This window comes from Maniola hyperantus, chromosome 6, assembly GCF_902806685.2.
Source record: "Maniola hyperantus chromosome 6, iAphHyp1.2, whole genome shotgun sequence".
NCBI classification, from domain to species: Eukaryota; Metazoa; Arthropoda; class Insecta; order Lepidoptera; family Nymphalidae; genus Maniola; species Maniola hyperantus.
In genome coordinates, this window is record NC_048541.1 from 13,120,185 (window position 1) to 13,132,856 (window position 12,672).

Below are 12,672 nucleotides of genomic sequence, written 5' to 3' on the forward strand. Positions count from 1 at the left end.
TAGCGTGCAGTCTATAGTCCCTGCTGGACGTCTTTCATATGGATCATGTCCAATTTACTTATTTACCATTTCTTGATAATTGGTTTATCAGAACTTTTTCAATGTGAAGTGTTTATCAACCGGCCCAAAATCAAAGTCGTAGACGGTGATCTCATATTACAACCAGCATATGATAAAAGTATTTATTTGAATCCTCATGGCCCTAACTCGAAACTATTCTATGGCGAATTAAATCTTTTAAGTATTTATAACAGTTCAAATAATGCAGGGCCAAATATTTTCAGTGATAATGTACAACCTGACGGAGGTCAGTTAAATGATGCATTTAGAAGAATACAGAATTTAGAAACATTAACTACCTCGTTCACAAGCAATGTAAATTCGAATATTTCATTTTTGACCCGCAAAGTAAATAATCTCAGTAATAGAGTTCGAGCTCTCCAGACTTTGCTTAACACCAGGACAACAGATGAATGTCAATCACACCCCTGTGAAAATGGAGGCACTTGTCTAAATTTAGTTAACGGGTACTACTGTTTATGCCCTGCAAACTGGAAAGGAGCCAACTGTGACGAAGACGTTAATGAATGTCGTAACTACGCGGGTACCGACTTAGGATGTCAAAATGGTGCAACATGTATCAATAGACCTGGTTCCTATGAATGCATTTGCAAACCTGGTTGGTATGGGCTAGACTGTACCAGAACAGCTATGAACTGTTCAGGAGGTGACTTTGAAATGTGTGGCCACGGAATATGCATACCAATAAGTGGCGGAGCAGGTGTAAAATGCATTTGTAATCAAGGGTGGACTACTGACGGCACCAGCGTCGCTTGTTTGACGGATGTAAATGAATGCTTGTCTGGTCAAGGCTCACGCTGTTCGGTGAATCCAAGAGTAGAATGCATAAACGTACCTGGTTCATTTCGATGTGGCGAGTGCCCTCAGGGCTATGAAGGAGACGGTTTTGCTTGCTATGATATTGATGAGTGTCTTACCTCTAACGGTGGTTGCAGCACAAGTCCTAAGGTGTCTTGCCATAATACAATAGGCTCTCGTATATGCGGTTCCTGTCCACCGGATTATCAAGGCGATGGAATCACATGTATATGGACTGGTTCATGCTCTATAAATCACGGAGGATGTCACCCATCTGCTCAGTGCATTGAAAATCATGGCTTCAGACGAACATCGCAATGTTTATGTCCTTATGGAATGGAAGGTGATGGTATTGGACTTCATGGGTGCTACGTATCATCGGAAGGAAACAATACTCAGCGCTGTGAAACTAATCCTTGTGGCGTTCACGGACATTGTCATCCTCTACGAGAAGGGTATACGTGCATTTGTTATCCGGGTTATAGTGGCTCTCACTGCACAGACAATAACAATATCTGTTCTAACAATCTATGTCAAAATGGGGGCAGTTGCAGGCTTGATGATAGGTCGACGCGAGGGTTTAGATGTGAGTGTACTGCGCTGTATTCCGGTAATCTTTGTCAAGTTCGTATTCAGCAATGTGGTGGATTTTTAGACTCGGAAGAGGGAAGTATTATATATCCTATTACAAACACAACTTACGGACATAATTCACGCTGTGCTTGGGTAATTCATACTGCTCCAGAGAAGGTAATCAACGTTACATTTAGTAAATTCAATTTAGAAAATGACTCAACAGAGTGTAAATTTGATTTCTTACAAATTCACGATGGGAGAAATTCAGCACGTCAACTGATTGGAAGGTTTTGTGGTAACAATTTTCCAAATGGAGGGAATATTATTTCAAGCCATAACTATTTGTATTTTTGGTTCCGATCTGATCATTCGGTAGCCAAAGATGGTTTTGCTTTGCACTGGAATAGCATATTACCAGTGTGTGGTGGTGAAGTAAATGCAACAATTCACGGCCATATTAGTTCACCTGGTTCACCGAGCACATATCCTCCTAATCGCGACTGTTACTGGCATTTGAAAACCGCTTTTGGTAAAAAAATACAGTTACATTTTTTTGAACTCGATATAGAAAAACATGCCAATTGTAGTTTCGATTATTTAGCGATTTATGATGGTGAACATACAACAGATCCACTTCTAAATAAATATTGTAACACAACACAACCTGCACCGATTCAGTCAGCCAGTTCTGAGATGCTTATACACTTCCATTCTGATGCCTTTGGTTCTGGGAAAGGATTTCAAATCGCTTTCGCCCCAGTTGAGGGTGTTCCCGGTTGTGGTGGTTTTTTTACATCTGACAAAGGCGAAATTATCTCACCGTCATACAACGGTGTTTATTTAAATAATTTACGTTGTGAATACAAAATAAGAACTCGTCCAGACACAAGAATTCATATTGAATTCAAATCTTTTAATTTAGAAAAATCCTTAACGTGTAAATACGATTTTTTTAAAATTTATGACGGTCCAACATCTGACTCACGACTTGTAGGAAAATTTTGTGGCATTGTTCATCCTAAGGCGTACACTTCTTCTACCAATAACCTCTTTATTTTGTTTCATAGCGATCATACCATGGGATCCGATGGTTTTAAAATAACTTATGAATCAGTTTGCTTACATACAATAGTAGGAGATAGTGGTGTTATTAAATCTCCAAATTATCCAATGTTTTATCCAAAACGAACTGTGTGCGAGTATATTATTAACACCGCTCCAGGAAAAATAATACAGTTAACATTTCAAGATTTTGATATTGAAGATAGTAGATACTACAACTGCACTTATGATTATGTCGAAATCAGAGATGGACATTTTGTCAACTCCACATTATTAGGCAAATACTGTGGTGATACAGAAGCTGTTCCACCTACGCAAATATCTTCATATAACTATATGTATATTAAGTTTAATTCGGATATGAGCATTAATGGTAGGGGCTTCTATGCAAATTATACTACTTTAGACACAGAATGTGGAGGTATTTACAAGGAAAATTCTGGTGTTATCAATCACCCCGGTGATAGCAACCAACTATATTCTAACAATCAAAATTGCACGTGGTATATTATCGCTCCTGAAGGAATGCATATTAAGTTAATATGGACCAGATTTGAACTTGAAAATATGCGATCATGTGATAGTGATCATGTGGAAATTATTGAAACGGATGATGATAATGATGATTATTCTTTAGGAAAATATTGTGGGGAGTCTTTACCTCCAGCGTTAACTACTTCATCCAATCGCCTCATGATAAGATTTATATCAGATGTGAGTATTCGTTTGGCTGGGTTTTCATTATCATATTCATTTTTAGATGAGCACAGTCATTGCGGTGGTTTGTTTGTTAAATCTCATGGATATATATTTTCACCGAATTGGCCCCAAGTTTACGAGCCAAATCGTGATTGTACGTGGACAATAACCGTTCCCACCGGTCGACAAATATCACTTAACATCACTGATTTTGACCTTGAAAGACCTCTACGTGATAAATGTGATTTGGGAGACTATCTAGAGATAAGAGATGGATCAAATTCAAATTCTTCTTTAATAGGCAAATATTGTGGATTTTTCAAGTCCAAAAGAGTAATATCAACAGCCAATAATTTGTATCTCCATTTCCATTCTGATTTTTATTTAAGTGGAAAAGGATTTAAAATTGAGTGGGATGGTACCTTAAGTGGCTGTGGTGGTACACTTACTAGTGTATCTGGATCTATATCATCGCCTAATTACCCAGAAGACTATAATGACAATGCGGAATGCTTTTATCGGATCGTTACAAGTAGTGGTTCGAAAATTCGTATAAGTTTCACAGAATTAGATTTGGAAAAAACCAAAGATTGCAGAGATGACTATGTTGAAATATTTGATGGACGAAATGAACATGCTTCAAGCTACGGAAAATATTGTTTCATGAGCCCTACATTAAACAACATTGAAACTACGAGTAATTATGCATTTATCAAATTTAGATCAGACATTTTTATCAGTAGCAAGGGATTTTTTCTCAGCTATACCACTGTTTGTAATAATAACATAAATGCAAGCTATGGTGTTATTGAAAGTCCTGGTTTTCCAGAGAAATATCCATTAAACTCTGATTGTTTATGGACAATTACTGTTCCTAAAGGGAACAAAATTAATATAACGTTCACACACTTTGACCTCTTTATGTCTTTCCGTCCATATTCCTCAATCGAGCGTCCTTGGGCCAGGCGGCATCCTTGGAGCTTGCCGTCTTCATTTACGCCGACGACGTACAGAAGTCTCCATCGTGGTTGTGAAACGGATTATTTGCAAACAAAAGAGACCTCAGATATAAACTTTACTGAAAAGCAGTGCGGAAACTCATTACCAAAACCAATAAGTAGTATAAGTAATTCTATACAAATAAAATTTGTTTCTGGAAGCTATTTTCCTAGGGCCGGGTTCCGTTTGGAATGGATTAATTATGGTTGTGGTGGAATGATTATAAAAAGTGCAGGCGCCTTAGAGATGCCAAGACTTTCAAATTCTGCTGGGGAAATAGAATGTGAGTGGATTATGGAAACTCCATTTGGAACAGCAGTATCTATAACGTTTTCTGAATTATTCATGTCTGAATCTAAAAATTGCACTGTAGATGCAATCGAAATCTATAATGGCCAAAGTATTGCTTTTCCGTTATTAACAAAAATCTGCCACAAGGGACAATACACTGTGAAAGCCAGTTCCAATTTCTTATTTGTTAGATTAATAAAGCAATCATCATTACGAGATGTTTATTTTAAAGCCACTTTTACGTCTCATACAAAAGGATGTGGTGGTATGATACAATCTCAATCAGGGTTAATTACTTCAATTAATTATCCTAAGAATTATGATAATAATATGGATTGCTTATGGTCAATTGAGGTACCAAGAAATCATAGAATTGAGTTAAATTTTATTGATTTTGATTTGTATTCCAATGTATCACCCTATTATGAGAGTGAAGATGATTGCGGTGATTTGATAAAAATTTACGATGGCTCCGATATACTGACTTCTAATAATAATCACACTTGGCTTATATGTCCGAACACAAATACATCTCAAATCGTATCTAGTAACTCTTCAATAATCGTGCAGTTTAAAACTGATGAGTTTGGAACTGCGAAAGGGTTTAAAGCTAACTTTAGCATGACTTGTGGTGCTACAATTGAGGCTAAAAATGATGGAATTATTGCCAATGATAAATTTTTGAGCCATACTAACCAGAATTGTACATGGACTATATTGGCACCAGACCTGAGTAAAAAAATAAAATTAACAATACGGTACATATCACTACCGAAAACCGCTGACATTATAACAAATCGAGAATGTCCGTCATCCTACCTCAGAATTTATGATGGAAACGATGAAAAAGCGCCACTTGTTGACGAGTTTTGTGGGAAAAAAGTACCTCCTACAATTGTAAGCCAAGGCAGTGCCCTTACAATTCAGCTTGGTTCTTACACCGATACGATAGATGGACATTTTTCAGCTCACTACACAACTTTGTCAAATGCGTGTGGAGGATATTTGTCATCAGAAGAAGGAACTATCGGATCACCAAACTATCCAATGTCATACCCCAATAACGCAAACTGTGAGTGGATTTTAAGCACATCTCCTGGAAATAGAGTGTATATTACATTTGAAATATTTGATTTATATTATTCAGAAGGTTGCAATGAAGATTACTTAGAAGTAAGAGAAAATAATGGTGGTGGCAAACTATTAGGTGTTTATTGTGGCCAAGAAATCCCAACAAACACAACAACTGGAACAAAACTGTATATAAAATTTCATAGCAATGATAGGAATATTGGGCTGGGATTCCTTATCCATTACGGGTTTCTTCATGGTAATGAAATCACAGGATTAAACAGCGGTGAAATATCTTCACCCCTTTATCCTGTACCGTATTCAGGAAGCGGCGAATACAGTTGGCGAATAATGATCGATGATTCAAATGCAATTTCTATAAATATCGATCACTTAGAAATACATAAAATTCAAAATGTATGTAACAGCAAGTTATTAGTTTACGATGGATACGACGAAGATGCTCCTTTGTTGGAAGAACTTTGTGGATTGTTGAAACAGGAAAGTAAAATCATACAAAGCGCTTCCAACGTTGTTTTTGTAAAACTTGTTTTAGATGATACGAATACTGGGTCGATATTTCATTTTACATGGGCCGCGGCTGACAGAAAAGAAGTTGAGACCAATAGTGGAATCAAATGCGGAACAAATAAAACTGAACTTTTGTCAATAGGACGGGATTTAACATTTACTTCACCTAATTATCCTAATTCTTATGACCCAGATTTGAATTGTGTATGGATATTTCAGGCTCCTCCAAGTCACCACATAAGACTGATTTTTGATGATATCGCGTTAGAACAAACTCCAAGCTGTTTTGCAGATTACATCTCAATTTATTCGTCAAAGGATCTTGTGACGTGGTCTCCTATAACAGAAAAAATATGCCTCTCAGAAAAAGAAAAAGTTACATTCGATTCTGCCACATATATGAAAGTAACGTTTAAATCTGATTCGAGTATATCACGTAAAGGTCTTAAAGCGCACGTAACTGCTGCATGTGGTGGACTGCTCCAAGAAAAGTCGGGTGTGTTGGAAATGACAGAAGTAGATACTATACACAATCTTCAGTCAATATACTCTAAATTAAGATGCAACTGGACGATAAACGTACGTCCGGGACGTAATATTAAGATTAAATTTGAACACTTAAACTTTACAAATAATAATGATTGCACTTCGTATATAATTTTAAGAAATGGTGAAAGTGTTGAATCACCGTACTTGGGCAATGGAAAATATTGTGGGTTTTCACACGAAAATATGAGTGAAATGGTCTCATCTAGTAACGTTATATCTGTTAGCTATGTCAGTTTAGATTCAATGACACCCTTGGCAGAACAAAATAAATTTCCAAGTTTTAAGTTACGTTATGAAGAAAAAAATATAGAATGCGGAGTTACATCAACTTTAGATTTTGACCACAAATGGGAAGTCATTAACTCTCCGAACTATCCTTCAGTACCTACACCTTACACTGAATGCGTTTGGATATTCAGGGGCCCCCCAGGTGAAATTATTAAAATCGACTTCTTGGATCGATTTGATTTAGAACAATCTGACCAATGCTCCTCTGAATCCGTTGAAATAAGAGATGGATCTTCTCGGTTATCACCTCTTAAAGGAGTTTTGTGCAAAGAGCGACCACGGCCCGGTACAATTAAAAGTAGCGGGAATACTATGTTTATAAAATATGCAACACAAATTTCAGAACCTAGAGATGGATTTAAAGCTAATGTGTCTATAGACGTGTGCGGAGGCACAATCATTTCTGCATCTGGTGAACTGTCATCACCCGGCTATCCGCATATGCTTGTCCTTCATGCTGGGATAGTGTGCCAATGGGAAATAATATCTTTGCCTAGACATGTTATACAACTACATTTTACGGAAGTGGACTTGCCTGAAACTAAAATATCATGTCAAACAAAAATTACAGTTGAAGAAAGAATACCCTCAAATAACTCAGTAACTGACACACAATTGGTTGAATTCTGTAACGATGAATATGAGGATTTTACAGAGACCATTGAAACTCTAACAGACAGAGTAATTATTAAACTACATTATGGTGAACCGAGTGAATGGACGCATGTATCTGAAAGTAGAGGATTTAGATTGACATTTAACTCTTCGAGACCTTCTTGTGGTGGAACAATAACAACTTCTGAGGGTTACTTGACTTCCCCAGGTTATCCAAGAGAAACGTCATTACGGTTTTGTCAGTGGAAAATTATAGTACCTAATATAAACCGTCGAGTACGATTAGAACTAATCGATTTTGAAGATTATCAAAATATTAATGCTTACAATGATTTATCGTTTAATTCAAGAGTTGATAGATTTTACAATAATCAATCACAACCAAATGTTTTCCAGTCAAGTCAAAATAAGTTAACATTTTATGTGTGGCTGGTATCGAAAGGAAAGTCAACGCATAAGTTTAAAGCTAAATTTAGTTCCGATGAACCTGCGCTATGTGGCGGAAATTTACAAGGGACCCGAGGTGAACTAATGTCACCAGATTTGCAAACATCATATATGTGTGAGTGGCAATATACTTTAGCACCAAATCTAGTATATGACATGTATAACACAATATTCCTGACTGTCAATGTGTCTTCTTTAGCTAAAAATAGCTGTCGTTTTCTTGATTCCAAACTTTATATAAAGTCAGATATAGGTACAGCAGGCGTTTTATTTAGTCGCAATATCTGTGCTAGTAGTGAAGTTACTTATAGAATACCGTCTTCTACTATGCAATTAACAGCTATTCAATTTACCGAAAAACCATTTACCTTCGATCTGAGTTGGGAATTACAACCATGTGGAGGTGTTATTCATACAGGGCATGAAGCTATGAACGTTATTAATTTACCAAGTTTATGGTATCATAATAATACCATAAATTGTGCTTGGGTACTTATCGCCCCTGAAGGATTTAGAGTGGAGTTCAAGTTGGAAGGTTCATTTAATTTAGATTGTCTAGATGAATTTATACAAATAAAATCAGGATTGGGGGAAACATCTAGTTTTGGCAAATTTTGCAAAACTAATAATCCAGAACATGCTCTGGTATCGTCATTTATGTATCCATATATAGAGTATCATACAGAGCCCCAGAACAAAATAAATATTAAGCTTTTAACTAGGGTTGTCAGTTATCAGTGTGGAGGGATTCTCACGAAAAATGAACGGACATTTACTTCACTTAACTATCCTAAAGATTACGAAAGTAATCAAGAATGTAATTGGGAAATTCAAGCAGAAATTGGCTACAGAATATCTCTCAAATTTGTCGATCGCTTTGTGATAGAGGAAAAATTGAATTGCACGAAAGATGCTTTAATAATTTATGACTGGAAGGATAATGAATACGTAGAAATAGCGAGACTATGTGGTCGCAATCTGCCACCTGTGTATAATTCGACATCTACTCGAATGAAAGTTACGTTTCGCACAGATGGTGATATAAACCTAGATGGGTTTAAAGCAGAATGGGTATCTATTTGTGGAGGAACTCTAAAAGCGAAAACTGAGGAGCAGTATTTATATAGCCCTGGTTATACGAACATTTATTACCCTTTGCTTGACTGTAATTACGAAATAGTTTCTCCATCATCATCAGAAAAGGTTTTGCTAAAATTCTTAGACTTTGAACTTGAAGGAACTTATCCTGATTGTGAATATGATAATATAACATTAACAGAACGTAGTAGCTATAAGTATTTTTCTGGATTATATTGTGGAAAAGAAATACCACCACCATTAGAAGCCTACGAAAAGGTTGAAATTGCTTTTAAGACCGACCGATATACTCAAAAGAAAGGATTTAAGCTAGCTTATTCATTATATAGCTGTGGAGGGGAAGTTAAAGAACCTAGACTTATAACTTCGCATGCTCCAGGAATATCAGAAACTTATCCTGAAGACACAAATTGTACTTGGTTAATTGAAGCTCCAATAAATAAGGTAGTTGTAATTAAATTTCCGTACATAGATTTAGAAAGTTCCTATGATTGTTATGGTGATTACATAGCAGTGTACGAGGGATCCGTAATTGAAACAAGTAAAAGACTGTCTTTAATGTGCGGGCATATCAATACCACAACCTTTATTAAAAGTAACAGTAGCAAAGTTATCTTACAATTTTTTACAGATGCCAATATAAATTTTAAAGGTTTTCAAGCACAAATATTTTTTTCATATTCGTCATCAGTTGGGTGTGGCGGCGAAGTAGATTTAAAATCCAGATATAATTTACGATCTCCACTCATTGGAAGGAACGTGGTGTACGAAAATTACTTAGACTGCCATTGGAAGATAAAAGCACCCATTGACCATGTCATAAAAGTAGAATTTACATCTTTCCATGTATCTTCATGTGTAAACGTTAACCAAACTGCTATAGGTTTCAGTAAATGTGATTGCGACTTACTTGAATTAAAAGATGGCTTAAATCCAAATAGTTTAATCATTGGTACATACTGCGGGCATACTCTTCCGCCGGAAATATTTTCTTCTAGTAACATAATGAGTATCAGATTTTCGACTGACGGAGAAGCTGTGAGCTCTGGATTTACAGCTGTTTTAACAACTCAACCTTCATCGTGTGGTCAATCTGTTTATACGGTCTCTAAAACAGTACAGCGCCTTCGATCTCCAGGATACGAATCGGGTTCTATCTCTAGAGGATTGCATTGCAGTTATATTTTCGAATCAGAATCAGAACCTTATTCCACTATACATGTCAGAGTGAATAACTTGGACTTGGAAGCCGGCACTGATGACAATAATAGCTGCGACAGGGATAGACTGATTATTACCAGTGGTTCGCAATCGCAAAATGCAAGCTTAGGTGAGGAATTTATTTTGAACGAAGCCGATGACTTTTTCACTCATGCCTATTATTACGACTCTAATGTACGTTTCCCAACACATATTGTATTGTGTGGTTCAAAAAAATCTCTTGACTTTTATGTTTCTAAAAGTGTCATGATTAATTTAAAAACTACACCGGAAAACGCGGTAAAACATCGCGGCGTAGAAATTGAAGTTGTCTATGTGGGTTTCTGCGGCAGAAACTATACTGAGCTACAAGGCAGAATACAAACTTCTTACGGATCGAATATGGACCATGGTTACGAAGATTGCTACACATTAATTACGGTCCCAGAAAATTATACTATTTCTGTTTATTTTATATCAATATCGCCTGTTTTTTGGGATGAAAAAATATACTTAGAGATATTTGACGGCAATAACACAAAAGCGCCCCTTTTAACTAAGGTAGCAACCGAATATACGGAACATCTTCAGACATATTCAACTGGAAACTATTTATTGTTTCATAATCGTATGAAAGGATCGGATGTGATTACTTTTGATTTGAATTACATCGCAACAAATAAAGGTCAAGGTTGCGGAGGCAAATTACATAGTGAATTAGGCCGAGTGACAAGTCCACTTTATCCTCGTGTATATCGAAAAAAATCGACTTGTGAGTTTGAACTGGAAACGCCTTCAAATACACGGTTGTTATTGAAATTTGCTGTGTTTGATTTAGGCACTATTTGTGACAAAAACTATTTAAGCTTAGTTGATAGAAAGGGAAATACGATTTCAACATTTTGTTCGGAAACTCCAGCTGATTACACAAGCGATGATAATTATGTTAAAATAGTATTCACTACTACTAAAAATAATGGCGGAACAGGTTGGGTCGCTGATTTTTATGGTATCTTTTAGTTTAAGGACTACCACCATTATTTTTAGGGTTCCGTACCTCAAAAGGAAAAACGGAACCCTTATAGGATCACTTTGTTGTCGTTTGTCTGTCTGTCTGTCTGTCTGTCTGTCTGTCTGTCTGTCTGTCAAGAAACCTACAGGGTACTTCCCGTTGACCTAGAATCATGAAATTTGGCAGGTAGGTAGATCTTATAGCTGACATTTGGGGAAAAATCTGAAAACCGTGAATTTAGGGTTCGATCACACACAAAAAAATTAAATTGTGGTCATGAAGTAATAATTAGTATTTTCAACTTTCGAAGTTAGTGACTATATCAAGTGGGGTATCATATGAAAGGTCTTTACCTGTACATTCTAAAACAGATTTTTATTTATTTTTATGCATCATAGTTTTTGAATTATCGTGCAAAATGTCGAAAAAAAACGACTGTAGTACGGAACCCACATTGCGCGAGCCTGACTCGCACTTGGCCGGTTTTTTAATTTAATCTTAATATTTGTGTTGATTTTTTATGTTGCTTATATTGTGAATTATTTGAAATAAATATATTATAACGACTCAATAAGAAGCGGACTGAAATCTTTAAAGTTGAAGTCTCGTTTTAGCGTTTGAAGTCTCGTAGCTACTCCTAATAGCAGTTACTTCTACTACTTTACGCTCAAATGAAAAATTAGTCATGTATTATTTTAATATAGTTTTTTTGATTAAGAAAAATATGTTATGTATGTTTAGAATAGTTATTTTAAGTTTTATAAAATAAAATAGGTTGCGCAACAAAGTATGTTGTATTATTAATTTTATTATACCTACTACCTACTGCAAAAAACAAGCGTTTCAGTACAGCATAAATGAAGTTATAGGTATTTACCCAAGCCTATTTATCCAATCTAATCTGCCAATCCGCACTTGGCCAACAACGTGGTGGACTATGGTTAAACCCTTCTCATTCTGAGAGGAGACCCGTGATCAGTAGTGAGCCGGGTTGATAATGATGATGATGATGATCCAAGTCTATTCTAGAAAGAAGCTAAACCATGAGTTTATTTCTAGTTTTACTTAAATAGACATCGGCACTTCTTGTTTTCTTCAATAACATAAGTTATTAAAGAAAACACAGAATTTAATAATAGAGTATTTATAGATGTACGTAGGCTATACAATTTAATAAGAGGTTTACCTACATTTAAATAGATTAGTTGTGAAAGGGATTACTTAAGCTTTGATTTGGCGTACTACGCAAAATCCCAGTTAACCTCGTTAAGGCGTCGCGCCTGCTGATGTTTATGAAACTAACTACAATGGGAAGGAGTCAGTCGAACCAGGAAAATAGGTAAGTATTTTATTAC

The 12,672-nt window shown here is 36.1% G+C and overlaps 1 protein-coding gene across 1 annotated transcript; it reads left to right on the forward strand.

Moving 5' to 3' along the window:
* On the forward strand, nucleotides 1–12,104 carry LOC117983239 (cubilin homolog). Its single transcript, XM_034969728.2, has one exon. It carries the CDS (start codon nucleotides 46–48, stop codon nucleotides 11,323–11,325), a length of 11,280 nt encoding a protein of 3,759 aa, XP_034825619.2. The 5' UTR covers nucleotides 1–45; the 3' UTR covers nucleotides 11,326–12,104.
* Nucleotides 12,105–12,672: the final 568 nt, after the last annotated feature.

What these genes read in the sequence shown, in the direction of transcription:
- LOC117983239 (XM_034969728.2), top strand. Translation starts at nt 46, where the DNA reads ATGTCCAATTTACTTATTTACCATTTCTTGATAATTGGTTTATCAGAA.